Here is a 26,362-nt window from a genome sequence, read left to right on the forward strand (position 1 = left end):
GGAAGAGACGAACCGCCAATGACAATACATACATGTATGCAAAAGTGGACGAGATAAGCCTTTCGTTGTTGTATCGACCCAGCTTCCAGTGCTCTTTGCAAGAAGTATGATTGCAAGCCCAATCGTCATTTACCTCAATATATAGTGCGCTAGGTACATGTATGTACTGCTAGTCTATTTGATATATTTCTTTCCATCCTGGCCTGGGTGACGTTGGTAGACAGAAGCTGATACCTTAAGTGCCTTCTTATTGATGGGTACTTTGCTTGGCAAGCCTTCTGTGGAGAGCGACAATTCGCAATCATGGTGTCTTAGGCGCAGGCTGCATGGGATGCAATTAAGCGATATATGGGGGCGGCGGGAGCCATGCGCGCAATGCGTAATAGTCTACATACATAGAAAGGTGAACGGTTTCTGTGTGGCCCGTGCAAGATTCAGGCAACCGACACACCAATTCCCCCACAACTACATGAAATTGTACTGATTGACGATACCTGCCTACATGCGCTTTTCCTGGTACCAGAGTATTCGTCCGCCCTGTACCCCGCTCGTCTGATAGACTGAAGGCGCTCTCATTATAGTGGGACTCTGTATCTGCGCACTACCTAACTAGTACGCACCTCTGTCATCACCACAGCTTCACTCACTATCACTATCGGTTGTGCAATTGTCTCTTCCCAAGAGCCCGACGGGTGCTGCCCTGCTTCCTATATTTCCCATCGGAATCCGCCCCCTCATAATTCTCTAGTTTCATCTTCCTCAATCTGGCGCTTTCCATTAGCGCCTCCTTTACAATCCATATCAGTCATAATCATCGTAATCATCTTCCTCTTCATCTCAACACCCCACCCCTCTCGCATTATATACATCAATTTAATCCCAAGCGCGCTCCTCTACACTTCTATACTTACTCAATTTCACGTCTGTTTGGCTCTCTTCGTCAAGCCGCTTCCTCCCATTCGAAAACGACTTCTGTTTTTTGTCTTTTTGTTCCACTGACCAACAACCCGACACTCTTACGATCACTTGGCTAATCCGTCAAATTAAGTACAACAACAAAGGGACCCAAATCTCGTCACTATGTCTGGGATGGGGGAGCTCGAGTATGAGCAAGAGAAGTTTGAGCGGAGCAATGGTTCTATCCTGTGTCGCAAGCAGTTGATTTTTGGTAAGGATACCTTGCCCAACTTCTTCCGCGCCCCATCTTCATCATCGTACTGCCTCAGCGCCATGCCACATATAAACTAATAACCTACAGCAAAATGTTCCACACAAGGTTGCCCCTGGAAGCACAATATTGAGCCCGGCGACGTTAAGCCGTTGTGCAGAGATCATTTCTTGAGGAAAAGTATTGAGCGCAAATGATGCCCTTGGAATGTAACCTGAATACACAAGGATGACTAAAACGAATCTTAGACTACTGCTCTCGAGAGGAAAATTGCCCATTGATCCACATATCATCCGGCGTTCAATTACCGTCCGGCGTTTTGAGAGAGGCCCAAGTGGCTGAATCAAGACCTACTTTAAGCCAGATGCCGAGAGCTGCTTCAGGCGCCGATAACGATAGTATTAGCCGGCAGCATGTCTCGAAACAGCAACGAGATGCTGCCATGGCCGCACTTCCAAAGGTGGGAGTCGACAACCGAAGTACTGGCAAGGCCAATATTGTAATAGAGGCACAGAATTCTGTGATGAATGGCGGTGTATCATTGACTAACCAGGCGGATCTATCACAAGCCGAGAGGTCAATGGACTACGATGCCCCCCTTAGATATGTTATTGATTCAATCACAGTTGGGAGACCAGACAACGGCCCTACTGCAAGTTCTTCTATCTTTAAATCTCCTTCAGGCGGGAATTTCTACAATGGACAAGCGAACTATGATAATGAGCCACGGGGAGGATCTACGCCGGCTATGAACCATATCCAACCGCCTAGGGACAGTTCAATTATCCATAGACCAGAATCTAGTCGTTCACCATACAATCCCAGCCTTAACAGGCACGCATCATATCAAGGGATGGCAAGAGAGGTATCCCGTCCGTCCGTATATCAAAATGACGTCATGCACGAACAACGAGTGATGAATTATGATCAACCACCGCCGCCGCCGCCGCCACCACCACCACCACCGCCGCCGCCAATGCGGGCACCAAATTTTTACCCCCATAGACAAACCCACCACAGAAGCAATCAAAATAGTTCATTTCATGGTAATGACAATGGTTTTCAGGAATATTCGAATGAGGGGATATATCAAGATCAATTTCTCCCGAGCCATGCTCCTCTACCCCACGCGAATAACACTGGAGGTGGTCAGCAAAGCTTTAGGCCAATCGGTCAAAGTAACACCAAATCAGGACCGAATGGCGGTGTTTTTTCTGTTAGTGCCTCTCAAACGGACTCTACCCCCCCGAATAGAAATAAACCAAAACAAGCCATTAATATCCAGAATGAGCTACTTCAGCTTATGAGGAATACAGGTGGAAATATCCCAGCTCCGCGCGATGTGATATTACAAAAAAGGATGCATGGAGGAAGAGGACGCACCCCGGGCGGACCTAGCTTTCCCAATGGTCAATGGCCCAATCAAGCAGCAGCAGGTAACCTCGGTACTTTGCAGAGTCAAGGTTCTCTGGCAAGGGAGATAGCAATTCCTCAAACATTTGGTGGCGATCAATCTCGGAAACCCACGGGTCCCAGGACTGGTTTTCGGCAAGAAAACAGCGGCTATCATTACTCCAAGGGTTCAGTTGATCGGTTCGAAAATGGACCCTCAAACACTGGAGGATACAACAACGGTAACAGTGGGGGATACAACAACGGTAACACTAGAGGGTACACCAATGGTAACAATGGAGGGTACACCAACGGTAACAACGGAGGGTACACCAACGGTAGCAACGGAGGGTACACCAACGGTAGCAACGGAGGGTACACCAACGATAGCAACGGAGGGTACACCAACGGTAACAACGGAGGGTACATCAACGGTAACAACGGAGGGTACATCAACGGTAACAATGGAGGATATACCAGCGGTAGAGGGACTACAGCTCGCCAGCAGTTTGCGACTCCCTCAGCTAAATTTCCCGGATCCTTTAGGACTGACTCAAGCGCACATGGCTCTGTGGGTTCGCCCGTTGACCGTGATTATCAACCAGGATACTCAATATCCGGAAATAAAACCATGAATAGTCGCAGTCCAGGAAGTGGTGTATCCAACTCCAGGCAAGGAAGACCCTTTCAGACTGGATCCGAGTCCTTGGGATATTCATTAGTCGGTGGCGACAACCACCCGCCAGATAACACAGCGAGAATAAGCCCCCAAGACCACAACTGGACCTCTGATCTGAATAAAAGAGGTGAGATGAATTATCAAATTGACAGCAGAAATAAGCTACAGGATAGAGAAACCTTTCATCCAACTGCCAATGGTACGATGGCCCTAGTGAATTACACTCCCCCAAACCGCAGAATTGAAAACAATCATGCCCCGACAAATAATAGATATCAGCCACAACATGCAGAAAAGCGGACTCTTATAGAACCCTCGCATCTACCAGCTATTAAATGCGGAGATGTAAAGAATTCTCATGGTGGCAAGTATAATAGCAGGCTTGGGTCAGGGCTACACACAAATCAGAACCTGATTTCCAAGATACGTCAACCAAAAGACGACCCGAATGACCATCAACCGGGCTTATTACATTATACAGCTGAAAATTCAGACTCGGGCTCTGAAAGTTCGGGCAGGTACACACCCGAGCTGTTCCAACAAGCGGACCTCTCTATTAGGCATTCGCCCAAGCCCGAGCCCTATGTCGACCGGAATGCAGTGAGATTGTTTTGGGATAATGAAAGGGAAACTCAAAAGGAAACAAATCCGGATCCCTGGATTGGTAATGATCCATACGATATATATATATACTGAACATTGAACATTGATATGATTTGCAGATATTTTGTCACCGGGGAAAAATGAATCGTCAGAAAAAAAGGCCCCTGCAGAAAAAAAGGCCCCCACAAGGAATCACCCCGCGAGCACTGATACAGTGTTTGATGACGTGAAGGTTTTCTTACCAGAGAGTATAACGAATAAGGAGGGCACGCGGAGCGAAGATCCTATTCTGGCCGCCAATTTACAAAAACCCGGCCAGTTTACCAAGGGTAATATCTCTGTTGCTGAAGAAAAATCGGGCGAGAAAGGTTTCAACCCAATACCACTGCCACTGCTAACACCAGTATCGCCACTGACGCCGACGCCATCTTTACCAACACCAGCACCCCCTACGCCATCTGTACCAGCGCCAGAACCACCGACGCCCTCACCAACAACACCGGCACCACCGACACCATCTCTGCCAGCGCCGGCACCACCGACACCGTCTCTGCCAGCGCCGGCACCACTGGCACCACCGACGCCGTCTATAGTAATACCGATACCACCAACACCACCCCCAATAACGCCGACACCACCGACGCCGTCTACAATAAGACCGACACCACCGACGCCGTCTACAATAAGACCGACACCACCGACGCAGTCTCGGTCAGCACCGGTATCACCTCCACCTGCATCTCTTTTATCATCTTCACGGCCTGTCACGGGTGCTCCTAAATCAAACCCCAAGTACAAAAATCGAAACGTAAAGGCGAAGTCTTCCGCCCCTGCCACCGTTCCTGAAAGTGCCTCTGACCCTATTCGTGCCCCCGTTCCTGCTCGCGTTTCTACTTCGGCCCGTATTCTGGACAATGTTCCTATTCCCTCCCTCAAATGGGTAGAACAAAACGCAAAGGTGACTCCGTCCCCCTATCCTCGAGTAGCAAAAGAAAACCCTAAGGACGAGCCTTCTACAACTCCTCGGGCGGGGGCTTGCTGGTTTTGTGAGGGTAATCATGGGGGTCCTTGTCAAGAAAAGGGTCTTGCAAGTTCAAAAACCAGGAGAAATCGGGTCAATGATGACGACGTCGATACATGGGATTTTCAAGGGATCAACAAACAATGGTCCGATGATGAGGCTATTGAGAAACGGGAAGCTAGAAAGACCGGGAAGAAAAATAAGTATCGGATCAGAAAAGCCCATGCGGCCAGAGATTTGCCAGATCAGGATGATAATGGAGGCGTACCTCTTGGTAAATTCATGGGAGCCGAAGCTGTCCAGTCTACAAAGTTGGTTCCAAAAAAGAGGGAAAAAAAGAAAACCCCCAAGGAAGGAGTTGCTTTGAATGGAAACGTTGAAAGAGCAGAGTCGGTACCAGACGAGCCCCTCGAAGCGCCGAAATTCGATGGACCAAAATCAGTAATGGTTAGAGCTGACAGGAGCCATATTGGACGTTACTCTGATGGAGCAGTCACCGGCATTAGAAAATTGTCCGAAGACACTTTGACGACGATTTTCAGCTATCTCGCCGACGGCCTCATGCCGGAGGACCAAATGGAAACGAAAAATGTCCACATTGGAAATAGCTTCAAATTTGATACCAGCTTTACCACAACAAGGTATCGACGTCTGAGGGCAGTTCTCCGTTCCTGCCACTATTGGCGTCATCTAGGCCAACAGATTGTCTGTAAGTATGTCAATCTGAACAAACTTCCTAGTTTTGAGCGGTTTGTCCGGACAATCAGCGAAGACGAGGAATTGGGTAATATGGTCCGCGCCATCAAAGTAAACATACATGGTGGGGCATCATATATGGCCCATGACAGAAGTCCTTCAAAGCAGTTAGCGGAGATGCCAAAAGTCAGTGATTTGGCACAACTATTTACCAGGATGATGCAGAGCTGCCCCCAACTTCAAGTACTATCGGTGAACATGCATGGTGCTATCATGGGATTTAACCTGGTTTTCGAGAAATTTCCAATGATGAGAGAAATTCAAATCAAGGATGACAAGAGCAAGGGCATTGTGGCCCATAATATTTGGATCAATTTGTCGAGAAACTATCCAAACCTGGAGAATTTCAGGATTTTTCATTGTCAGGAGAACGCTGCAACAAACTTCAATAACCTCAAAAATTCAAAGATCTTCCAGTTAAAAGGTGGCAACGAAATCATTTTGAAGGCGCTTACGATGGAGCGATGTCCGGAAATTTCTGATAGGAGTCTGGCAGCTCTTTGCCCGAAGCTTAAAAACTTGACGACCCTTGTGATTGTGGATTGCAAATTAGTTACTTCTGGAGGTAGTCTTTCGGGTTTCAAAACATATTCATGATTGTACATCATTAACAGTTTGACAGGGCTTGCGCGTGCAATCGAAAAGTTGCCTGACCCAGGTCGGATCACTCGTCTTATCTACTTTGTTTGGGTTGATCCTTTTGGAAATTCCACGGCAGATGAAATGTCGCATACGAGATCGCATCTCTGTAGCACAATCCGCAAATGTTGTACTAACGTTTCGTATCTCTGCTGGAAACCTTATCGTATCTGTGGGGACTTCTGGAAAGACTCCAATTTCCATTCATTAGAGCGTTGCCGTATCGAACCTATGTCGTTCCGGGATTGCGATGAGGATGTAAATGATCATTCTAAGTTCACGGAGGCATACCAACAGGCACGAGATCAGGAGAGACTCCCGAAACTGAAAGAAGATCGAGTCTTCTTTGACTTTTGTATATTCCTATCAATCTCCTCTAAGAAAAAGACCCGAGACTGACTATGATTAGATTTTTAAGTCACCTCTCTGTATCAATGCCTGTAACGACTGTACAGAAATTGCGAGGGTGGGCCATAAAAAGGTAAAATGATTCTTTAGTGTGTAGTCGCTACTAGAAATGAAGGACATGAGTATGGAAAATTTCTTTAGTATCTTTCACTATCCGAGTATACAGGGTTGGGGGTTGGCGAGGCTTTCAATAGAGGGGTCTACATGCGAAATTTTTCTTCTTTTTCTTCTTTTTCTTTGTCCTTTTCATTCTTTTTCTTGAGATTCCTCTCCTCTGATGAATTTCCTGTATGGACAAAAGCTGCGGGCAGTGCGTTGTAGTTACATGGGGACATTTTTCGGTCTGTAGAATTTGATAGAAGAACGGATGATTAGCCGTTGATGACGAGTCCTGTTTCCAGAAAGGCTTATATCTGACGGCGACCCATCGTTGGACAGGCCGTCCCAGTCTATCTATCAATCATCACCATGTGCACACCATTGGTGATGATATCTAGACATGAGATGTTGCGGGAGCCTAGTGGCCGTTATTCGTGCCTGGGGGGTTTTACATAGTGGCCAGGTAAACAGATAGGTGCCGGCTAGCCCAGCTTATCAGCTCGATTGACCGCGGAGTCGACGTCGTCGTCGTCGCACCTGGGCCAACGTGTTATGAAACTACTCATGCAGGCACTGATTCTCGGTTTTCGGTAGCCAGTAAAACGCTCCTTTTTCCTATTTGCTCGTTTAGTGAAGTCTGAGGTCCCAAGGGCATTCCGTGGTGCAGAACCCAATGGCGGTGGCTGCCAGCCAAGTGCAGCGCAGCAAACCAGGGATTGCATGGAGCGATGTGGTAATGGTGGTGGAGGTGGTGGCATTGAAACGGATTAGAGACAACCCCGTTCAGCACTTATGCTCTCTTTCCCAACATCAGCAGTTGTTTGTGGACGAATGTCGGTACATGTATTGCTGCAGTTGGAATTCTGAAGGGAATGCTAGCGTACGAGTCGTGAGGTTGAGGTATTGAATATTACATGTACCCAGAAACAAGCTTGCATACCACGGCCTTGTTTTAAATCTATTATTTAGCGATTGGCCCTAGGGCTACATGTAGACACAAAAGCTAGATGCAGACCCTGGGTAAAAAAAGAGACATCAGCAGGGCCCGCTAGCTTAGCTCGAACAAGCATTTCGCCTGAGAACAGTGCTACCCCGGAAGAGGCAAGGACTGTTTCGGCTGGTCCACACACCCTCTCAGGGCCCCAGGTCACCCAAAAGCCAAAATGGACCGCAACCGACAAAACAACGAAGGACTCAGCCCCCCCTACTTTTTTTTTTTTTTGTGAACTTGGAAGCGCCCCTACATGTTACTCTAACGTGCTACACTCCTCAGCTGGGGAATATCAGCTGGGAATAGAATGTAGCTACATGTAGGTATCTGGAGTATCTATGGGTATGGGACGTAATATTCCGAATATCAATTGCCTATCTTCCGGCCTAGGCTTTGTCAGAAGTACTCCCCCCCGGTGTCTACGTAGCTTGTAGGCATATGCCATGTGATTTGTGATTAGGGATATGACATTCTTCAGGGCAACAATACATACATACCGAATTCATCATCATCATCATCATCATCATCATCATCACGGCCAATACTACATACATATATACATATCTATAACTACCTCGAAATATGTACTCTATTGCTACAGCACATCTCGCAGGGCAGCCAGCGCGACATCCCGTTCGCTTCTCCCGTCAAAAAAAGGAAACCGACCTAGCTTAAACGGAGAAGCTATTCAAGTCCAAAATTTCTTTTTTTGGCAAATCAGTCGTGGGGGCTGGGATAGGCTTTACCAGTGCTGCGGCGCTGCCCCGTGCTGACTATGTTTTAGGGACGCTGCCAGAGCTAGTGTAGGGGAGCGTAGAGTAAAATGTAGAACAATGTCTCAGCCAGTGGGGGAATTTAGAGAGATGGTGGCCGCTTATTGGAGGATATTATGAATCCAGCCGAATCTTAGTAGAGTAGAGTACAGTATGCATACTTTACCTACACCTTGGGCGAACTTTTTTGCCTTATCCCTCCACCCCCCTACCGGTACAAGTTCAAGTGAATCCGCACTTTTTTTTTGTTTCTGGCATTTTCTGCTCCCCTTCTTCTCTTGTTCGTACATCCAGCTAGCTGCCCAGTCCCTCTCTTCGCCGTGAGAGTGCAGGTGGTGTTCAACAACAGAAGCAACCAAGCATATTTCGACATTCTTTAATATTCACTACCTACTGCCACTACCACTACTTCCCTAGGTTTTAAATACCCCCGGTAAGCGCGAGTCGACAAACACCGGCAGGAATTAAAAAAAAAAATCGAAATCTATACATAAAAATGGTTTCGTTCAGATCCACGATAAAGGCTCTTTCATCAGTATTGGCACTTGGTGTGTACCACCCACCAACTTTTGATCTCCCTCAAACAATCAAAGAACAAGACAACTTATATATACATTTCTTTCAAATAAATATAGCCACTGTGAGCAATGCCCAAATATCAACATTTATAAACCGATCAGCCGCCGGCTACTCGGCGAGTTTCAACATCCCCGCGTCCGGCAATGACACATTCATCCAACTCAACGGACCCGCATCCGCTGGCTGGGTTGGGACGGGAATTGGCACGGGGATGAAGGGCGCATTGATGTTTGTCATCTACTCGGACGGGAAGCGGAGGAGTTACGGCTTCGGCGCGACTTGGACTGTACGGATTGAATTCCCTATTTTTTGATGGGGGAGGGAAGAGGAACGACGTCGATCTGATATGGTGAAATTTATAGTGGTGAATTCGAGCCCGAGTTTGAGGAATCGATCCAGTACGAGCTGCTGGACGGGAGCGGTGTCGCAAACGGTATCATGACCGCCAATATCAGATGTAAATCTCAACCCGACCCAGCTTTGCCCTCTGAGCAGCTTCTAACTACAGCATTGTAGGTGCCAACTGTCGGGAATGGAATGGTGGATCACTTGATGTCAACAGCACCGCTCAGAACTTACTGTGGTCCGTGGGCAACAACGAACAAGTCGCAACTACAGATAAATCTGCGACAATCCACCAGCACAGGCTATATGGTTTCTACACTCTCAACATGGTCGCGGCGACTGGTGGGAACGATACGAACCCGTTTACGAGCAACGACTCGATAGTGTCGACTGGGAGCTCGATCGCGGCGCCGAGGACAAAGGCGGATAGGGTATTGATTGCACATGGTATGGTATTGAGCCTTGCGGCGTTTACTTTTTGTCATTTTATGTAGTGTGAAAAATCACAACCCCAGGCGACAGCAAAAAGAGCAAGAAGCAGCGATTCGATTATATATATTACACTCTTTTGGCAACCCTTGCGAGTTCCGATTCATATATATACCCCCTGATACTCACACACACATACACAAATACCCCGGCGGAAACACTGCAGGGCAGCCATCAACAGCTACGCCGCATTGGAAATACTTGTTTCTTGTCACGTCTGTTTTATTGCCGCTGCATGCCTGGGGCATGATGGGTGGGCCCTGTATAACTTTATTTTTCTCTTCTTTTATTCGTTCTTAGCTATATTCTTTTGCGTTGTGCATGCATGCAGAGAGAGAGACAGACAGATTCTTATATTGTGCTGGTGCTGCTTCTTAGGTGTCATAATGGGTGTCACATTCGTGTTACTCTTCCCGTTCGGTGCGGCGCTCATCCGGCTGCTGAACAATCGGGTCCCGAACGCCCTGGCGCTGCATCGCGGCGTGCAGATCTTTAATCTGATATTGGCGTTCATCGGCATGACCATGGGTGTGTGGAGGAGCAGTATGACTGGAACGGTAGGTCTCCCTGTGAGCCTAATATATATCATTATCATTACCCCTAGATGGTTCCCGAACCTCCAATTATCCTTGGTCCAATTGATATCAAAAAATTATATACCCTCTTTTCTAATCTCAATTTCCCCTACCCACCTTCCTATTCCGCATATATCATTTAACCTTCTACCCATACATTTACCCAACCAGCCACAATTGGAAAAGTGTATTTTCGCAAGTAACTAATCGCAAAACAGCAATGGCGCTCCTACCACCAAGTGATGGGCATCATCATCGTGTGCCTGCTGCCGCTGCAGGGCGTGCTCGGCCAGATGCACCACCGCCAGTTCCTCATCACGGGCACGCGCTCCGCCTGGTCGTATGCGCACATCTGGTTCGGCCGCATCGTCATCATCCTCGGCATCGTCAACGGCGGCATCGGGCTGGGCCCCGAGCTAGCGAACGCGAGTAGGGGATGGGTTATCACATATCTGGTGGTTGTGGCGATCATGGCAGCGCTGTATGCGCTGTTTTATCTGCTCAAGGAGCGGTCGAGAGAGGTAAGGAGACAGAAGTCTATTCCGTTGAAAGAAGTCATGTGAATGAAATGAACGAATGTTTTGGGGAATGTATGACTGTCCGTCCGCTTTTGTGGTCTGGGGGAAAGCATGTTAAGAGGGAGAGGGGCGGTTTAATGAGTGCTTTATTGATTACCATTCACTTCTTTTTATTATTTTCGTTTTACGCCACTTCCCTTTGGTTTATATATATTGTTATAGAAAGGGTTACACATGGCTTACATGACGGCGGAGGGGCGTGGTCGGGCCCATTTGTAGAATAGCAAAAACGAGTATTCTCCAGCGTACGCGGTCAGCAATAGCCATAACCAAAATCATCCCCAAAAGGAGTGGAACTAATCTAATCTAGACGGAGGACCAATTGGGGGGGACTGTTTATGTCGACTGTTTTGGTGTTTACGTGGGGGTTTTGGAGGAGTTTTCATTCTTTTTTATGCCCTTTTGTTTTGCTTTTTTTTCCCATCTTCTCATTCGAGGCATGTACTTTCACGGCGGTTTTCTCTTTTTTATTCTGTCACGTTAGCATAATTACGACTCTGGTCCCTGCACTCAGAAATCATCATTCACTGTGACGCCAAAAAGACAGAAAAAGGTATTCGATTCCACATCTAAAAAAAACATGCAAGAACGATCATTTCCCTCTTTCCCCTCCCCACCCTCTACTATGAAGCACTCGCAGCAGTAGTAGTGGTAGAAGCACCGGCTTCCTCGACAGACTTCATCTTCTGTAGGATGGTCTTGATCATCTCGTTCCCCAGCTTTGTGGCCTCGGGGAAGCGGGGGGCAAAGTATTCCTGCGGCTTCTCGAAGCGGAGGCGGTAGGAATTGAAGTCGCCGAAGGAGACGGCGTCGCTCCAGCCCTGTGGTTTGTTAGTGAGGGGATGGGTGGGGGCAGGGGTAAGGCAGCGGGGGGAGTATATGAATGCTTAGCAGGTGCGGTAGGTAATGGTGGATAATGAGATCTTGTGGGGGAGTGATAATATGATACATGCGGGGGCCGGGGTGGGCAAGGCAGGAAAGACAAAGAACAAAAGACCCGGGTAACAACAACATACCCGCGCGGCAAACGTAAACTCCAGATCGTCGGAGCGGAAGGAATCGTCGTCGAGCGCAAAGCGGATGCAGTCGTCCAGCAGATCGGGCTGGCGGAAGAGGTACTCGGTTGCGCCCAGCCACAGTCGGAACAGCTACGCCGCACATCAGCCATCCCGTCCCGCTAATCATTACCCCGCCGATTACGCGGTTCCCACAATGTACGACATAACACAGAAAACAAGCAAGAAAGCAAGTACGGTTATCACGGCTCTCTCTCCCTCACAAACACAGTAAGACGCAGTAAAAAGAAAAGAAAAGAAAAGGGCGCACATACAGGTGTGGAGCATATCATGTGATCATAGGGCACAATATTGCACTTCCACCAACAATCGACCATTCCCAGCAGTGACAGATGGCTATTCGGCTTCCTCTCGGCTTTCGGCACCCCGCTGAGCGAGAACTGGTCAAGGATGTCGTCGCGCAGCAGCAGCTCGTCCCGCTGCTTCCCAAAGACGAACTCGCCGGCCGTGCGAATGCGCGTCTCGAACTCTTGCCGCTTGCCCTCTAGGATGAGCTTGAACAGCTCGGTGACGGAGCTGGCATATTGGCGGATCTGCTGTTGGGCCGACGGGTTGAGGATTGCGAGGCCTGCGGTTCTATTAGTAGTGGCGAGAGGACGGGGATGAGGGGAGGTGACGGACCGGCGTAGACGTGCCATTTGTTGCTGTAGATGCGCAGTGTGATGTTAATCTTGATGTTCTCGATGCCGCTACGCCATTTCGTGACTTCCCAGGGGAACTGATTGTTTGCGTGCCAGGCCGTGCCCATGCTATCATTGACACACCGATCCATCCATTAGTATATAATATTGCGAGTATTCGGAATTCAGAATTTGCAACCTCAAAAATGCCGCATGTGTCACGGCTTGCGTGTCGGCGGTGATGCGATCGTGCTCCTCCGCGGTCAAATAGACAAACTTTGACCGGAAGCACGACAGGATCTGCTCAACCAGCGCAAAGCTCGCATCAGACGACCGGTGCCGGATCAATACCTATTTCGCAGCTCCCGGATTCCCAACATCAGCCTTCTCTCCGCCGGCGAGGGTGGGCGGGCCAGCTACTCACCAGTGGCTGCCCGGCAGGGTTCACGCTCGGCCCGTGCAGCGAGTGGCACGACACAATCTCCACATCCGACGGCAGATGCTTCTCAAACGCCTTAATCTCCGGCGCCTTACAAGACGTCTGTCCGCCGACTATCGCCCCGAGTTTCGTCGCTGCCTTGCTATCAGCTCCCCATTCTCTTCATCATAGCTCCCCCAGGTGCGACTTGACTCACAAGGCCCGTATGCGGCGACGACAGCGTCAATGAGCTCGGCCTCGACGCAGTAGATGATGTAGTCGCTCTGGCGCGCGACAAAGTGCCCGTTGACGTAGATGTGGATGTTTTCAATCTCTCTAGAGCGTCAACAAGGAATGTGCCATCAATAAACACTGCTGAGCGAGCGTTCTCCTCCTCCTACAAACAGGAAGAGAGGGGGGGGGGGGGGGGGAGAGAGAAAAAGGAGGTAGAGGGAGAAGAGAGATATACCTGCAAACTCCTCCTTCAGCGCTTCATACTTTTCGGCGCGGTCGCAGGCATTGACTCTACGCTATCTCAGTATAATCGCCCGGAGGTGCTGCAGCAGCGGTAGCAGATGGACAGACAGACGTACCTCCACCCGGCGCCGGCGATGCAGCGCGCATACATCTTGCCCATGTCGCCCATGCCGATCAGGCCAACGGACCTGCTTGTGTCTCCCCATACCTCGACATTGCGTGTAGTAGAAGCTGCCATTGCGACTGTTGAAAGAGATGTGAATGTTGATTGGAGAAAGGAAAGAAAGAAAAGAAAAACAGTGTCTGTGGATATATTGCGACCCACGCGACCAGCTGCTACTACGGTAATATATCTTTGTATATATCGTATTCGTATGGCGCTATATTGCAATTTGATCGGGCTCAATCAGTCTCGGTCTCAGTCTGGGTGGCCGTTATCGCACTACTTCTCGGTTGCTGCACGGGGAAGCTTGGAATGGCGGGGTTTGGGGGCCGGGCTGTTGAGGCTGAGAAATGCTTGGTCTGCAAAACGGGGCCTGAGACACTTGGCGGCCCGATCATTTCTCAACGAGCGATCATTTCTCTGGGTGTTTGGACAGCTATTGTTTCCGGTGCAGCGCTCCTGTGCCGCTAGAGTATGCGAGACGAGGAGTACGGCTTTCCGTGCCTGTCCTCCGCTTTCGTAGGAAGAACTTGTCTACCCTGCAGCTGTTAATCTATTTCGCGGCTGTCAGACAGACAGACACCCGCTACCCCACAGCGAGTGCTGATCCATGTCCCACTCATGTAACGATTGTTCAGTTGAGGTTTCTGGACTAAACAGCAGACTTGAAAGCTTGAAATGAGATCGGGAAGCTGTTGTATGCGATGCGTATTCTAAACTCGTCCATTGAGATGCCAAGGGGATGTGCGTACCAGATATCTAGAGTAGCGACACCTCCGGCACTTGGGGGGTCGTTTTCACGGCCAATCACTGGACTCTCGAATATGATTTATCCTCACCCATAAACATAACCTACATGCATCAAAAAATATGGAGGCCAGTTGGAGGAGTATGAGTTTTGCGAATCTGCGCCCTTTTGAGGCCTCCTCCATCGTGGGGTAGTCACTTCACTGCTATCAGAAACCCGAACCCCGACCCAGAGTAACCATTCCAACTGCGTACCAAATCTTCTCCTCCAGAATTTAAATCCTGATCTGGAAATTTAGAATAGTTTTTTTTTTTTTTTTTTTGCTTTGCTTTGCTTTGCCTTATCAAAAAATTCAATCGAGGAGGACTTCTTACATGAGGTCTCAGACCGGTACCAATGCTTTACCCGCGGCTACCTGCTTATCACTTCACATGCCCACTCCGATCCGGTAATCACATATTGGATGCTGCCGTACCCAGTGCTACCGCTACCACGTTAATTTATCTCTAACCACCAATTCCCCGGCACTGGAAATGATGGAATCTGCAACAAACAAGAAGTCTCTCAAAATCTTCATCTTTGGCGGTGGCTGTAAGCATCCGACCCCAATTCCTGTCAATTGAGTTCAACCAAGCTCAAGCTAATCCATACCATTACTGCAGCCCTCGGCGGACTCTACTCCCACCTTCTCTCCGCCTCCAAATTCGCCGACGTTCAAATCACAATAGCCTGCCGAGGAAACTACGACATTGTCTCTCAGTCTGGCTTCAAGATCACCACCAGCAACTGGGGCAACCACATTTGCCGCCCCCACCGCGTCATCCGCGACTCCCACGAGATCCATGGCGAGGCCTACGACTACGTGATCGTGACCACCAAAGTCCTCCCACAGGCCTCCCTCCCACTCGCCCGCTTCCCCCTGCAACCCGACGTCCCCATCGTGCTCATCCAGAACGGCGTCGGCATCGAGAAGCCCTACCGCGAGGCTTTTCCAACCAACCCAATCGCCTCAGGCGTCGCCTACATCACCGCCAGTCAGCCCTCCCTGGGCCACATCCTCCAAGATGGCGCCGTCGCAACAATGACCATCGGTCTCTACGACCGCGCGGACAACCCAACCGACAAGTCAAAGATCCAGTACCTCGCCGCGCTGTTTGACGCATCGGGCTTCCCGTGTGCCGCCACCGACGAGATCCACGTTGAACGCTGGGGCAAGCTGGGTTGGAACGGGTCATGGAACGTGGTGTGCGCGGCCACCAACTTGGATACGCAGTCTTTCCTCGCGAGCTCGCCGCAGGCGGTGGAGCTGGTGGAGAAGATCATCCGTGAGGTGGCCAAGACGGCGAATGCGGCAGGCGTAAAGATTGATGCGGATACGTTGGTTGAGGATCGCATGGGGTGGACGTTGAAGGCGCCACCTATCGTGCCGAGTATGCTGCAGGACGCGAGGAAGGGGTTGCAGATGGAACTTGAGGCGTATTGCGGGAATGTGTGGAGGATTGCAGAGAGTGTGGGGGTGGAGGTGCCGTGTATAAAGTAGGGAAACCCCTCCTCTTCCCCCTCCTCTTCCCTTCCTGCCTTCCTTCCTGCATCCCTACCCGCCTCCCTACTCCCTATCTCCCTCAACGGTAACTGTGAGATTGTGCTGATTTGATACGAATGTGTAGGTCCATGTACACCATCTTGGCCACCATGAATTGGCGGTTCAAGAACGCCCCCAAGACAGCTACGGCAAACATGTAGATCTAGGCTGTATATGTGTGCATAGGAGGGTGTGCATCATGTAGTCATTTTTTGAATACCCAAAATAGAAGAATGCCATTTTCTTTAGACAATATGACCATTGCTAACTGTGGATCTGGTGCGTCATGGATTATGACTCGGTCCAACTGCGAGTAGCTGCACGTGTGGGATCCGGATGGATGGATAATTCATTGATTGTTTGCAGTGTTAGAAGCGTGCTGAAAGTAGGACGAGTCTGAGAGCTTCAGTTGTTGCCGATATCAGGAGCTAAGATAAAGCTATCTTCTAAGAGCCCAGGCAGGACACCATTCCTCTTGACAGCGGACCCTTCCTCATGTTCGACACCGTGACCTTAATACTGCCTTGAACAACACATATCCAACAAGGTCATGGCCAGTGCTGTAGTTTTTGCAACGCATCCCACTGGGGCGGCTCTTTGTATCATTCAGGGTCTGCCGGCTGGGTGGCCGAAATCAGATCTTAGATATAGCCCTGGCCGGAGTTGGTGATTTTGAACGATTAGCAAAAGCTCTCGGACCAGCTTGATGATCCAGTGGTTTAAAGGATGCCCCGGTATGCGGGTGCTGCCAGCTAGGTAGGACACCTACGAGCACTCGGATACTAGGTACATGTATTGACTGACTACATGTATGACCTCGCAAGGGCATCATGGGCCACGGTTGTGAGCGGGTAACTACATGTATCATAGGGCCGCTACCTACATGACTACATGTAACTTACAATCTCTCCTCCCACATACATGTAAGTACATGTATATATATATGGAGTTCGAAAGGTTCGATGCCACCAAGTATGGTAGGGTGTACGAAAGTCAAATGAGCGCCTGAAAGTGCCATTTTCTTTCTTCCTTTTTGGCGGGGCTACAGAACACAACTTGAACTCTGCATACTTCTGATATGTATAACATTGCTAAACTATCGCTGGTATGCATGTAAAACGACAAAGACCATCAACACTCAGTCACCTCCCTCTCCCGCCTACATTATAACACAATTCCTATAAATTGCTGATCCAAATAAAAAGGCATGCAGAAAACAAGTCGACATATACTCTGTACAAAGCATTACTGGTACACAAAACATTGCCCATAACACATTTAAAACACCACGCCCCTCTTAAACACAATCATGTCTCCACTCCTTCTCCACATAATCCAGCAGCAACTTTGTCATGGTATCCTCCTCGCCCATATAAGGCTGGAAATCAACAGCCCTGTACGAATCGTTTCCTGAAATTTCGTTCAGCCCCGCCGCAACATTCCACCCAATGAAATCCATGAAAACTACGTCCACGGTCTCGGGAGGGCTGGTCTCCCAGCCATCAGGGAAAGAAGCATTGCCCTGGATAACCTTGGGAGCAAAGTGCCAGATAATCCGAGAGTGGACTGTGTCGTCACCATCGTCGCCAAAATCATCGCGGGTGGTATACCCTGGGACTATTGTGGGTGGGGCACCATTGACGAGGACGTTCTGCTGTCTCTGGTTCACTCGGAAAGAGTTTGACTTGAGGGCTTGTGGCCGCGGGCCTTCACGCTCGGGGCCCCCGAGGGTGTGGAAGTATGGGTTTGAGTCGTCCTCGAAATATTCACGGAGCTGCGAGGCATATTCCCATGGCACATTCGGGGCAAACCTGAATTTGCTGGTGAATGGAGAAACAAGGAAGCTAGTGTCATATGTAAATGGGCCCTTGAAGACGTCGAATCGCTGAGAACCAGTATTGATAAAAATTATACGTGGGACATCATGGCGGTCTTTGTTGGTGACAACCTTGGGAAGAACAGTTTCCTCGAGGAATGTGTACCAGTTATTAGGACTGCCGTACATGTCCTTGTTAAGGGACCAGTCCTGCGGCGCACAGCCGATTAGACGGTCGAGTCCCAATTCTGCACGATATTTTGTGAGTTCTGCGGACATTTCCAGGCCTTCGGGGGTATCGAAGGTGTCCTCATTTGCTCCGGTATGATGTTGATACCCGACTCTATTTGCGTCAATGTATCTCCTGAAGAAATTTAGCTTTGACGCGGCTTTCTTTGCCTTTGTCGCAAGACCATCGATACTCAAGAACCCAACAGTCTCGAAATAACGCCCAGACTCCAGCGCGGTTGACTTGTCATCATACTGGACAAATTTCCTGAGATGGCTGTGGCCCCCAAAGATCTGAACCGGGGTATCTGGGTTGATTTCACGAATTGCCGCCAGAACCATACCGAGCTCATGGTCCTCGACATCGATGTGCCCGATAACCATGAACAGGTCAACATCCTTGTCAGAAATGGCTTCGTGGAACCAGTCTTCCTTGATCACTTCGCTGGGAGCCTTAACCCGAGTGTTGTTGTAATTCCCAGTAAAGTTGAAAAGGAAACCAAAGGATGTGATCTTCAGTCCCAAATTCTTCGTCACTAGCTTATGAGACCTGTTCGCAAAGGGTTCCCATTTCCCTTCTACGTCGATATCAACATTCGACGCGACGTATTTACCGTTATAGTATGGAATCATCTCGTCAAACTCATTCTGGGCTGTAGTTTTGTTGTATAGCTCGTGATTACCATTGGTGATAACATCTATGTCGAGTTTGTGGTAGAAGTTCCTCGTGTAGTTCCCCTTCGGGTCCGACGCATCCCATAGGCCGTTGCCTAAAAACAAAAACACAGACGATAAGCCGCAGTACTATCTCTCACCAGAGCTACTAGATGATAGCTTCCTTACCTTCAGCGCGGTCGCCTGTATCGACCACAACAAGATCTGCCTCCTTCTCGTCGGCGAGTCGCCGCATGTGCTTAACAAACGAGATATAGTCCCCGAAATCCGCCGAGTACTGCGGTTCCTGAAGATGCCCTGCATGCCAACCGTGACTTTTCTCCACGTTAGTTCCTTGAATATTAACAATGCCTTGGAGAAAAACGCAAAAACTGACTTATCGGTGGTGTGCAAGAAGTTGAGTTGCCCCCATTTCAGATCGCGGAACTGCTGGTTGGGCAACGGATCGCGCGCGGAGGGCTGTATAGCTGTCGCGAGATTTATCAAGACGGGGAGTAACAAATGAAGCTTCTTCATAGCGTTTGTTGTGGGATGGTGGTTGTTGGTAGGGAGGTTTCGTCCCTTTATCTCCATGGCGCTATCCTTCAGGTACAATCACCTGGATGGGTATCACACGGGACTCGCCGCCCTGCAGGGTGCAGATGCCGTACTTGGGAAGTGATAGCGCCAATGATAGAACACCAGATAAGGAAAGTGTCTAGCTGTTTTGCATTAAAACAGAAATGCACAGATGAGTCAGTCATTCTGTTCTGCGTGGGTGACACCATGATCTCCACAAGTAAAGTCGCAAAAAAAACAAAAGATAAGTGAAAGGAGCAGGGTTCGAACGAGCGTCGCTTTCGCTGATGGTTTCCAAAGATTACTTAGGGACCGCTAGTGCTCGTACGCATGGTTATCTCTGGTAAAAGGCAAGAGATAAATACTGATACGCCGAAGCCGGTCCACCGAAATCATACTCTTTTTAACGTCTCTTGATCAATTGAGTTGTACACTACTAGCCACACACGTGATAGCGCCCACCACAGCGCCCACCACACTAACGAAGGTTTTTATTTTCCGCCCACGTACAACCCGCAACCCCTCGTCCGAGAAGTTCAACATTTTTGTACACCCTAACATATACTTCACGTTTGAAACAACCAACCATCAATAGTAACGATGGCCTCGGTCAAATCACTCAAGCCTCTCCCCTCTCTTCCTGAGGGATGGTCAGCCGAATCAAATTTCGTCGTCCATGCCCCGCTCTCCTCTTCAGTCAACCGGAAACTTGAGCCTGTCGGACCTCACTTCCTCGCTCATGCCCGAAGAGTAAGCTCTAAATTTGTTTCTCTGATAATTACTTTTTCATAAGCTAATTCGTCTCAAACCCCCAATAGAAGCGTCACTCGCGCACCTTCTCTGAGGATGATCGCATCCAAGCCTCGCAGAATGTAAAGAACATCGAAGACGACGACGGCGCTGAGGCAGATGAGCCTGAAGATGCAATGCTTCTTCAGAGAGATCCAAAGGACTGGAAGGTATGTACAAATTGTTATTTTAGTCTTTAGTAACTGATAATTTAACGCTAATCAATCTACGGATACAGAACCAAGATCACTATGCCGTCCTCGGTATCTCAAAATACCGTTACAAGGCGACGGATGAGCAGATCAAGAAGGCCCACCGCAGAAAAGTCCTCAAGCATCACCCCGACAAGAAGGCTGCCAGCGGTGCTACCGAAGACGACTCATTCTTCAAGTGTATCCAGAAAGGTACGCCATAATATAATATTCCCATAGCCGCTTTGATACTGACAATAAGTATAGCCATGGAGGTTCTTTCTGACCCCGTGAGACGTCGTCAGTTCGATTCCGTTGATGAGGGTGCCAACCGCGAACCACCATCAAAGAAGGCGAAAGGAAACTTTTACAAGCTCTGGTCTGCCGTTTTTGAGTCTGAGGCCCGTTTTTCAAAGAAGCAGCCAGTCCCTAAATTCGGCGACGAATCCTCAACCAAGGAGAATGTTGAAGAATTTTATAACTTCTGGTACAACTTCGACTCATGGCGTACATTCGAATACCTCGACGAGGACGTCCCAGATGACAACGAGAACCGTGATCAAAAGCGGTTTGTCGAGCGAAAGAACAAGGCTTCTCGTGCAAAAAGAAAGACAGAGGACACTGCCCGTCTTCGTAAGCTCGTTGACGACGTTCTTGCCTTTGATACTAGAATCAAGAAGTTCAAAGACGAGGAGAAGAAGCAGCGCAATGCCAAGCGCGACGCTCGTGAGGCCGAAGAAAAGCGTGCAGCGGAGGAAAAGCGCATCAAAGAGGAGGAGGAGAAGAAGCGCAAGGAGGAGGAGGAGGCCGCAGCGAAGCTCAAGCAAGCCGACTCTAAGAAAGCCAAGGAGGCCGCTAAGACCGCCGTCAAGAAAAACAGGCGTATACTCAAGGGTGCCGTCAAGGACACAAACTATTTTGTGACTGGCGATGCTTCTCCCAAGGTCATTGATGACCTTCTTTCTGATGTTGACTTGATCATTTCAAAGATCGATCCCGAGGATCTCGGCGAATTTGCTGTACGATTACAGAAGGATAAGTCGGTGGATGCGGTCAAGGCTGCTTACACTGAGCAAGCTGCGGCGATGATTAAGAAGGGGCTGTTTAAGGTTGACGAGTTGAAGGCTTTGACGCCTGCTTAAGATGCTGTGCTAGGTTAGACGGATTGGGCAATACTACATAGATCGGCTTGTACTGCTAGTTAGGGCTAAGGTGATCTAAAAAGCGAGAATTGTTTTTGACATGCAAATAATACAGTTTGGTATATGATGTAAGGGATAAATAACGGAGGCGTCTATTTTCTGTGCAAAAGAATCCGCATAATTCTGGCAAGTATAGAGCAATAATCAGAAATGATGTGGCGTAGACTGGAAAGCTTTGACGATACTTCATTCTCTCCGGTATTCAGTTGACCTCATCAGAGTCTTAGAAAAATCAGTGTGTTCTTTACATCACTCTGGTATCCAAAAATGGTTTCAATATTGGCGTAACGAGCTTGAGCTGCGAGAGTAAGATACTTCATACGGCGTACAGCGCGCCAAAGAACGGCTAATGATCTTGAGACAAAACCAAGCGTTTAGTTCACTTAACATTCAATCCAACATCACCGTAAAATACAATATATAATAGATACACGAGAAACTCCGCCAAATCGAATTATTACTAGATTACATAGCTAAGCGCATAATTTTCCCCGAAACCCCTGTCCCTATGCCATCCAAAGAACTAATTTCACCAGAATTTCAAACCCATAAACCACACTTAAGAGTTCAAGGGCTTCCTGGCAATCATCAAGTACATAGGAGTGAACAGATTCTCCTTGGCACCAGCCACCAACGAGTCCGCAGCCAATGCAAGGGCATCGGCGGTCTTCTGTGTACCGGCAGGAGCGATACCAACGGTTTCGAGACCACCGATAAACTTGTGCATAAGGCCACGACCAATCTTAGTCATGCGGAGAACAGTAAGGAAGTCACTCGCAGAGCGAACGTGTTTCAGATCACCAGCTATAACAATTGTTAATTACGCCAATTTGCAGCGGAAGGGGAGCGGGATTTCTTACCAATTGGGTAATACCATGGGATGACGTCGGGCCTCTGCGCAAGATCCTCGTGGAACTCCAACTCAAATCCACAAGCCTTAATGGCGCGGATGGCCTCAGAGATCTTAACCATTTGGGAGATACCATCACCGACTTCAATTCCATGGCAAATCTCACGGTGACGGGGATTTGTTACGTCGTAGTCTTCGGTCATCAACCATTCATACACACCGAAAACACCACCTGGCTTGAGAACCTTGTAGATCTGGCCATAGACACCTTCGAGGGAAGGAGCATGGACAGTTGCCTCAATTGCATAGCTATTGGTTGCGGATCTTATTAGCTTATTATTCCAGGCATGGGACGATAACGGAAATGCTTACACAGCATCGAATGTGTTGGGCTCGAACGACATCTGCATGAAGTCACCCTTGACAAACTTGTGTTTATCGGCCAAACCGCCGATTTTAGCGTAGTTAGTCGCGCGGTCGATCTGGTAATCGTTGTTGTTCAATCCAACAATGTTGACTCCTGAGAACCTTGTTATTTCTCTAGCAGGTCCACCAACACCACAACCAACATCAAGAACGGTCATTCCCTCGCGAAGACCCATCCTGTGTGCAAGGTAGTGCTCATGACGGGCAATGGCTTGGTAGAAGTTTTCACCCTCATAAAAACGGCAGAAATGGAAACTTTGGCCCCAGCCGTTCTCATAGAGATCTGTGGCAAGATTGTAGTAGCTAAAATCATATGTAAGAATTTCTCCCAACAATTTATTCGTTACGAATTGTTTCGGGGTTGGTAAAACATACTGTCTTGTCAACGTGGCATAGCTTTCAACACGTTCCTTCATGTCTTCCTCCGTCTCTTTCCCAGCGCCCTTTCCATCCCAGAACTTGAAGTACTCATCAACCGCCGCGTTCTGGGCTTCCTTATCCTTTCCAAGCATGGCAGAGAAACCACCCTTAAGCTCTGAAGACTTTCCGTGCATTGCCTTATTGAAGGCAGCATCACGGCTGTGGTCCTCGTTCTCTAGTCTACTAGAAGTCATTTTGAATGTTGGTAGAAAAGGCTGTGTAATTAAAGGAAGTATTGAACCGGATAAAAAACGAAGCAAGAAATCGAGGGATGCAGTCGTGAGTGAGTGAAGTTGAGGAATGAAGATAAGAGAGTAAGTGGATGTTGAACAAATTTAAAAGGGTTCAGTGATAAAAGGGGTGAGGCTCGAATGCAACTAAAGATCGTCTGTTACGGTTAAGCTCAATTATCCGGAGCCAAGCCTGTGCCAGTTTGACAATTGGCCCCTAACCTCTGCAAAGGGGCAGAATGCGAATCCGAAAACGGTCATTTGCGAATTCGAACACGAAAGGTTACTGGGATATCAATCTGTAAATTAGAGAATGCAAAGCTGTTAATGATTGGATAAATTGACAGCAGTCCATGTATGGTGAGTACATGTAAGCCAATTGCAATTGTATACTGGAGTTACGCTTTGCTTATCAGTGCCCTAGTCTTGAAAAGTGTGTATGTAGCATTCAATTGAATTGCTTATACTTGATGTAGGCGCATGTAACGATGTAAGCGCATGGAAATATAGACAAGGAGCAGATGTATGTACTGATATTCCAAACTCACCCGGCCATAGACAGCTAGAGTACATAATTGAGCATTTGCGAACAGACTCCAGCTCAATTTTCCGGTAACCTGATTGGTGCAGATTCTCCAATCGGCCAATCAGATAATTAGGATTTTGAGTTGGAAGGCTCAAATACCCCCATATGCCTCGCAGCAATATAGTACGGAGCAATCGCGCGATTTCTTCTATTACTGTCGCCGTAGTTATTTCTCTGCTGGACTACCTACATTTACTTTTCGAAATCATCATTCACCCTATGGTAGGTCTTTGAGGGGAGGATACAATAACCGGGTAAAGACTTCAAACTCTTAGCTTAAGCTGTCTTTTAATTTGGGATATACAACTAAACTACAGTTTCTGATACTTGGTATATGTACTTACGCGTAAGTAGCCATTCTTTGACATCTTGTGGATTCGGTTCAGTAGTAGGAAGCTCATCAAGATTAATTACAAGAATCCGATCGCTCCCAACGTTTGACCAGAGCGTGATGGTGACTCAAACATGACTAAGAGTTCGCGGTGAGATGTATCATGTGTGTATGGTTGGGGACACCTTGAGCTAGAGTGTCAAAGTTGCCGAAGTTTGAAACTTAATGGCCAACCACTACAACACATTAAAATTAAAATAGCTCTGTAGGGTGATAGAGGAAGATGTAAATAACACTGTAACAGAGCCCAATTAATTTTATCTGTTGTGGTTGTTGAGCTATTGAATTTCTAAAAGTTGGGTTTTTGGTGAGAGGCTGACCAAATGTCGCACATTAATTACCTTCCAGGCCAATAACTATCTGATTAGGAAGTATCAGTGTTATGAGGCAAATGGGGGTCATATTGCATATCTTTCTAATTATGCTATATTTTTAACTTCATGTCTATTCGATCTGTGGTTGTTGAGGTATTCGCATTTTTATACTGGGTCGTGAGTGCTCAGTACTTTGATGTGTCGTGCTTACTAAATACCCCTGTCGCTGTCGACCAATCAGACTGCAAGCCCCTTCGAAAAATCGTTAATCCAGTACATACTCTTTATTTCACGACGTTTCCGGACCGGACTGGGTCTGCATGAGCCCACAGGAAGGCGCATGAACCCACAGGGAGGTGCATGAGCCAATGGGAGGCAGTGAGGTCGCGTGTGCTGTCAGTTGAGGTGTGATGATATACTCTACGAGTATACTGATCACGATACTCCGAGTCCCAGTAACATCAACATGATTCCGTTCATCCAAAAAAAAGGGACAACAACATCAGCTAGTAAGCGGGGCCAAGTCCTTGGATATGCGGCACTTACAGGTGATAGGAAAATGAAATTGAAGGAGATTGTTGCCCTAACAGGAGTACCCAAATCTACCTGTTCGGACCTCATCAATAAAGCCAAGCAGAGATCATTGGAGACTGGAGACCCCGACCTTTGCTCACAGCAAAATCTTGCCCCCGATCCCACTTCAAAGAAAGGCCGCAATAAAGTCCTAACAGCGGAAGAAGAGAGGAGATTAATAGCAATCACACTCTCTGATGCTACTCATTGCCGGATGCCACTACGCGAATTGGCTGCTGAAGGTATCGTACCTACTAGTATAAAGCCTGATAATGATATATTGGTCACGGTATTAATTCTAGAATAGCTGGACTGAATGTATGCATCAACACAATCAAGAAAACACTAGCTGCCGATGGTATACACCGCTGCAAGCCTACAAAAAAGCCATTGATGAACGAGATACATAAGGCAAATAGGCTTGCATTCTGCCTACGGTATCGACATCAGGACTGGAGGGACATTATATTCACGGATGAGAGCTACTTTGAAACAAGCAATCTACGGGAACGTAGAGTAAGAGGAGTATTGAGACGCGTAGGGGAGAAATTTGTACCACGGAATATGAACCGAAAGTTTCTTGGGGGTTCTACTGTCATGTTTTGGGGTGCTATCCTCTACGGATATGCAGGTATGGCTCGGAATTAAGCCAGTGTCTGTGTCTGTATTAACAGTTCTTGTAGGATCAGAGCTACCTTACCATATCTACTGTAACGGCAGCTATGTATTTCGGCTAGGTGATGAACTGGGATAAAGGAAGGAGGTATCGTGCAGTGGAATTAGGATTTGTAATGGAGACTTCTGTTATGTTCTTTGGGTTTCTGTTATGTGAAGGTATTAGTCATCGTTGGATTATGGGTGGATATATAAGGGGGCGTTGTTTCGTGCTTTTGTCTGTTTTCCTTCTTCTCTTTCTTCTTTACGCAACCTCTGT

General features: G+C 48.1%; 8 protein-coding genes across 8 annotated transcripts; 5 read left to right on the forward strand and 3 right to left on the reverse strand.

The window, feature by feature from the left end:
* Positions 1 to 1,080: 1,080 nt before the first annotated feature.
* H6S33_000613 (uncharacterized protein) lies at positions 1,081 to 6,216 on the forward strand (the record flags this gene model as incomplete). Its single annotated transcript, XM_044832010.1, has 4 exons — positions 1,081 to 1,168; positions 1,259 to 1,348; positions 1,417 to 3,903; positions 3,962 to 6,216. 4 exons carry the CDS (start codon positions 1,081 to 1,083, stop codon positions 6,214 to 6,216), a joined length of 4,920 nt encoding a protein of 1,639 aa, XP_044700172.1.
* A 2,809-nt stretch (positions 6,217 to 9,025) lies between these two features.
* H6S33_000614 (uncharacterized protein) lies at positions 9,026 to 11,080 on the forward strand (the record flags this gene model as incomplete). Its single annotated transcript, XM_044832011.1, has 6 exons — positions 9,026 to 9,077; positions 9,165 to 9,336; positions 9,471 to 9,565; positions 9,625 to 9,900; positions 10,321 to 10,499; positions 10,736 to 11,080. The coding sequence occupies 6 exons, from the start codon at positions 9,026 to 9,028 to the stop codon at positions 11,078 to 11,080; spliced, it is 1,119 nt and encodes a 372-aa protein (XP_044700173.1).
* A 638-nt stretch (positions 11,081 to 11,718) lies between these two features.
* On the reverse strand, positions 11,719 to 13,924 carry H6S33_000615 (uncharacterized protein; the record flags this gene model as incomplete). The annotated part of the gene is made up of 9 exons (XM_044832012.1): positions 11,719 to 11,916; positions 12,112 to 12,243; positions 12,426 to 12,739; positions 12,793 to 12,920; positions 12,991 to 13,142; positions 13,216 to 13,364; positions 13,427 to 13,543; positions 13,679 to 13,734; positions 13,803 to 13,924. The coding sequence occupies 9 exons, from the start codon at positions 13,922 to 13,924 to the stop codon at positions 11,719 to 11,721; spliced, it is 1,368 nt and encodes a 455-aa protein (XP_044700174.1).
* A 1,209-nt stretch (positions 13,925 to 15,133) lies between these two features.
* Positions 15,134 to 16,137, forward strand: H6S33_000616 (uncharacterized protein; the record flags this gene model as incomplete). The annotated part of the gene is made up of 2 exons (XM_044832013.1): positions 15,134 to 15,188; positions 15,260 to 16,137. The coding sequence occupies 2 exons, from the start codon at positions 15,134 to 15,136 to the stop codon at positions 16,135 to 16,137; spliced, it is 933 nt and encodes a 310-aa protein (XP_044700175.1).
* A 1,339-nt stretch (positions 16,138 to 17,476) lies between these two features.
* Positions 17,477 to 19,471, reverse strand: H6S33_000617 (uncharacterized protein; the record flags this gene model as incomplete). The annotated part of the gene is made up of 3 exons (XM_044832014.1): positions 17,477 to 18,993; positions 19,067 to 19,212; positions 19,275 to 19,471. The coding sequence occupies 3 exons, from the start codon at positions 19,469 to 19,471 to the stop codon at positions 17,477 to 17,479; spliced, it is 1,860 nt and encodes a 619-aa protein (XP_044700176.1).
* A 585-nt stretch (positions 19,472 to 20,056) lies between these two features.
* Positions 20,057 to 21,578, forward strand: H6S33_000618 (uncharacterized protein; the record flags this gene model as incomplete). Its single annotated transcript, XM_044832015.1, has 4 exons — positions 20,057 to 20,206; positions 20,275 to 20,415; positions 20,484 to 20,649; positions 20,704 to 21,578. The coding sequence occupies 4 exons, from the start codon at positions 20,057 to 20,059 to the stop codon at positions 21,576 to 21,578; spliced, it is 1,332 nt and encodes a 443-aa protein (XP_044700177.1).
* Positions 21,579 to 22,197: 619 nt separating this feature from the next.
* H6S33_000619 (uncharacterized protein) lies at positions 22,198 to 23,528 on the reverse strand (the record flags this gene model as incomplete). Its single annotated transcript, XM_044832016.1, has 4 exons — positions 22,198 to 22,442; positions 22,499 to 22,797; positions 22,861 to 23,217; positions 23,290 to 23,528. 4 exons carry the CDS (start codon positions 23,526 to 23,528, stop codon positions 22,198 to 22,200), a joined length of 1,140 nt encoding a protein of 379 aa, XP_044700178.1.
* Positions 23,529 to 25,321: 1,793 nt separating this feature from the next.
* H6S33_000620 (uncharacterized protein) lies at positions 25,322 to 26,059 on the forward strand (the record flags this gene model as incomplete). The annotated part of the gene is made up of 2 exons (XM_044832018.1): positions 25,322 to 25,670; positions 25,736 to 26,059. Coding segments are annotated over 2 exons (673 nt in total), but the record flags the coding sequence as incomplete, so codon positions are not given.
* Positions 26,060 to 26,362: the final 303 nt, after the last annotated feature.

This window comes from Morchella sextelata (genome assembly GCF_020137385.1).
Source record: "Morchella sextelata strain SCLS chromosome Unknown scls_1, whole genome shotgun sequence".
Lineage (NCBI taxonomy): Eukaryota > Fungi > Ascomycota > Pezizomycetes > Pezizales > Morchellaceae > Morchella > Morchella sextelata.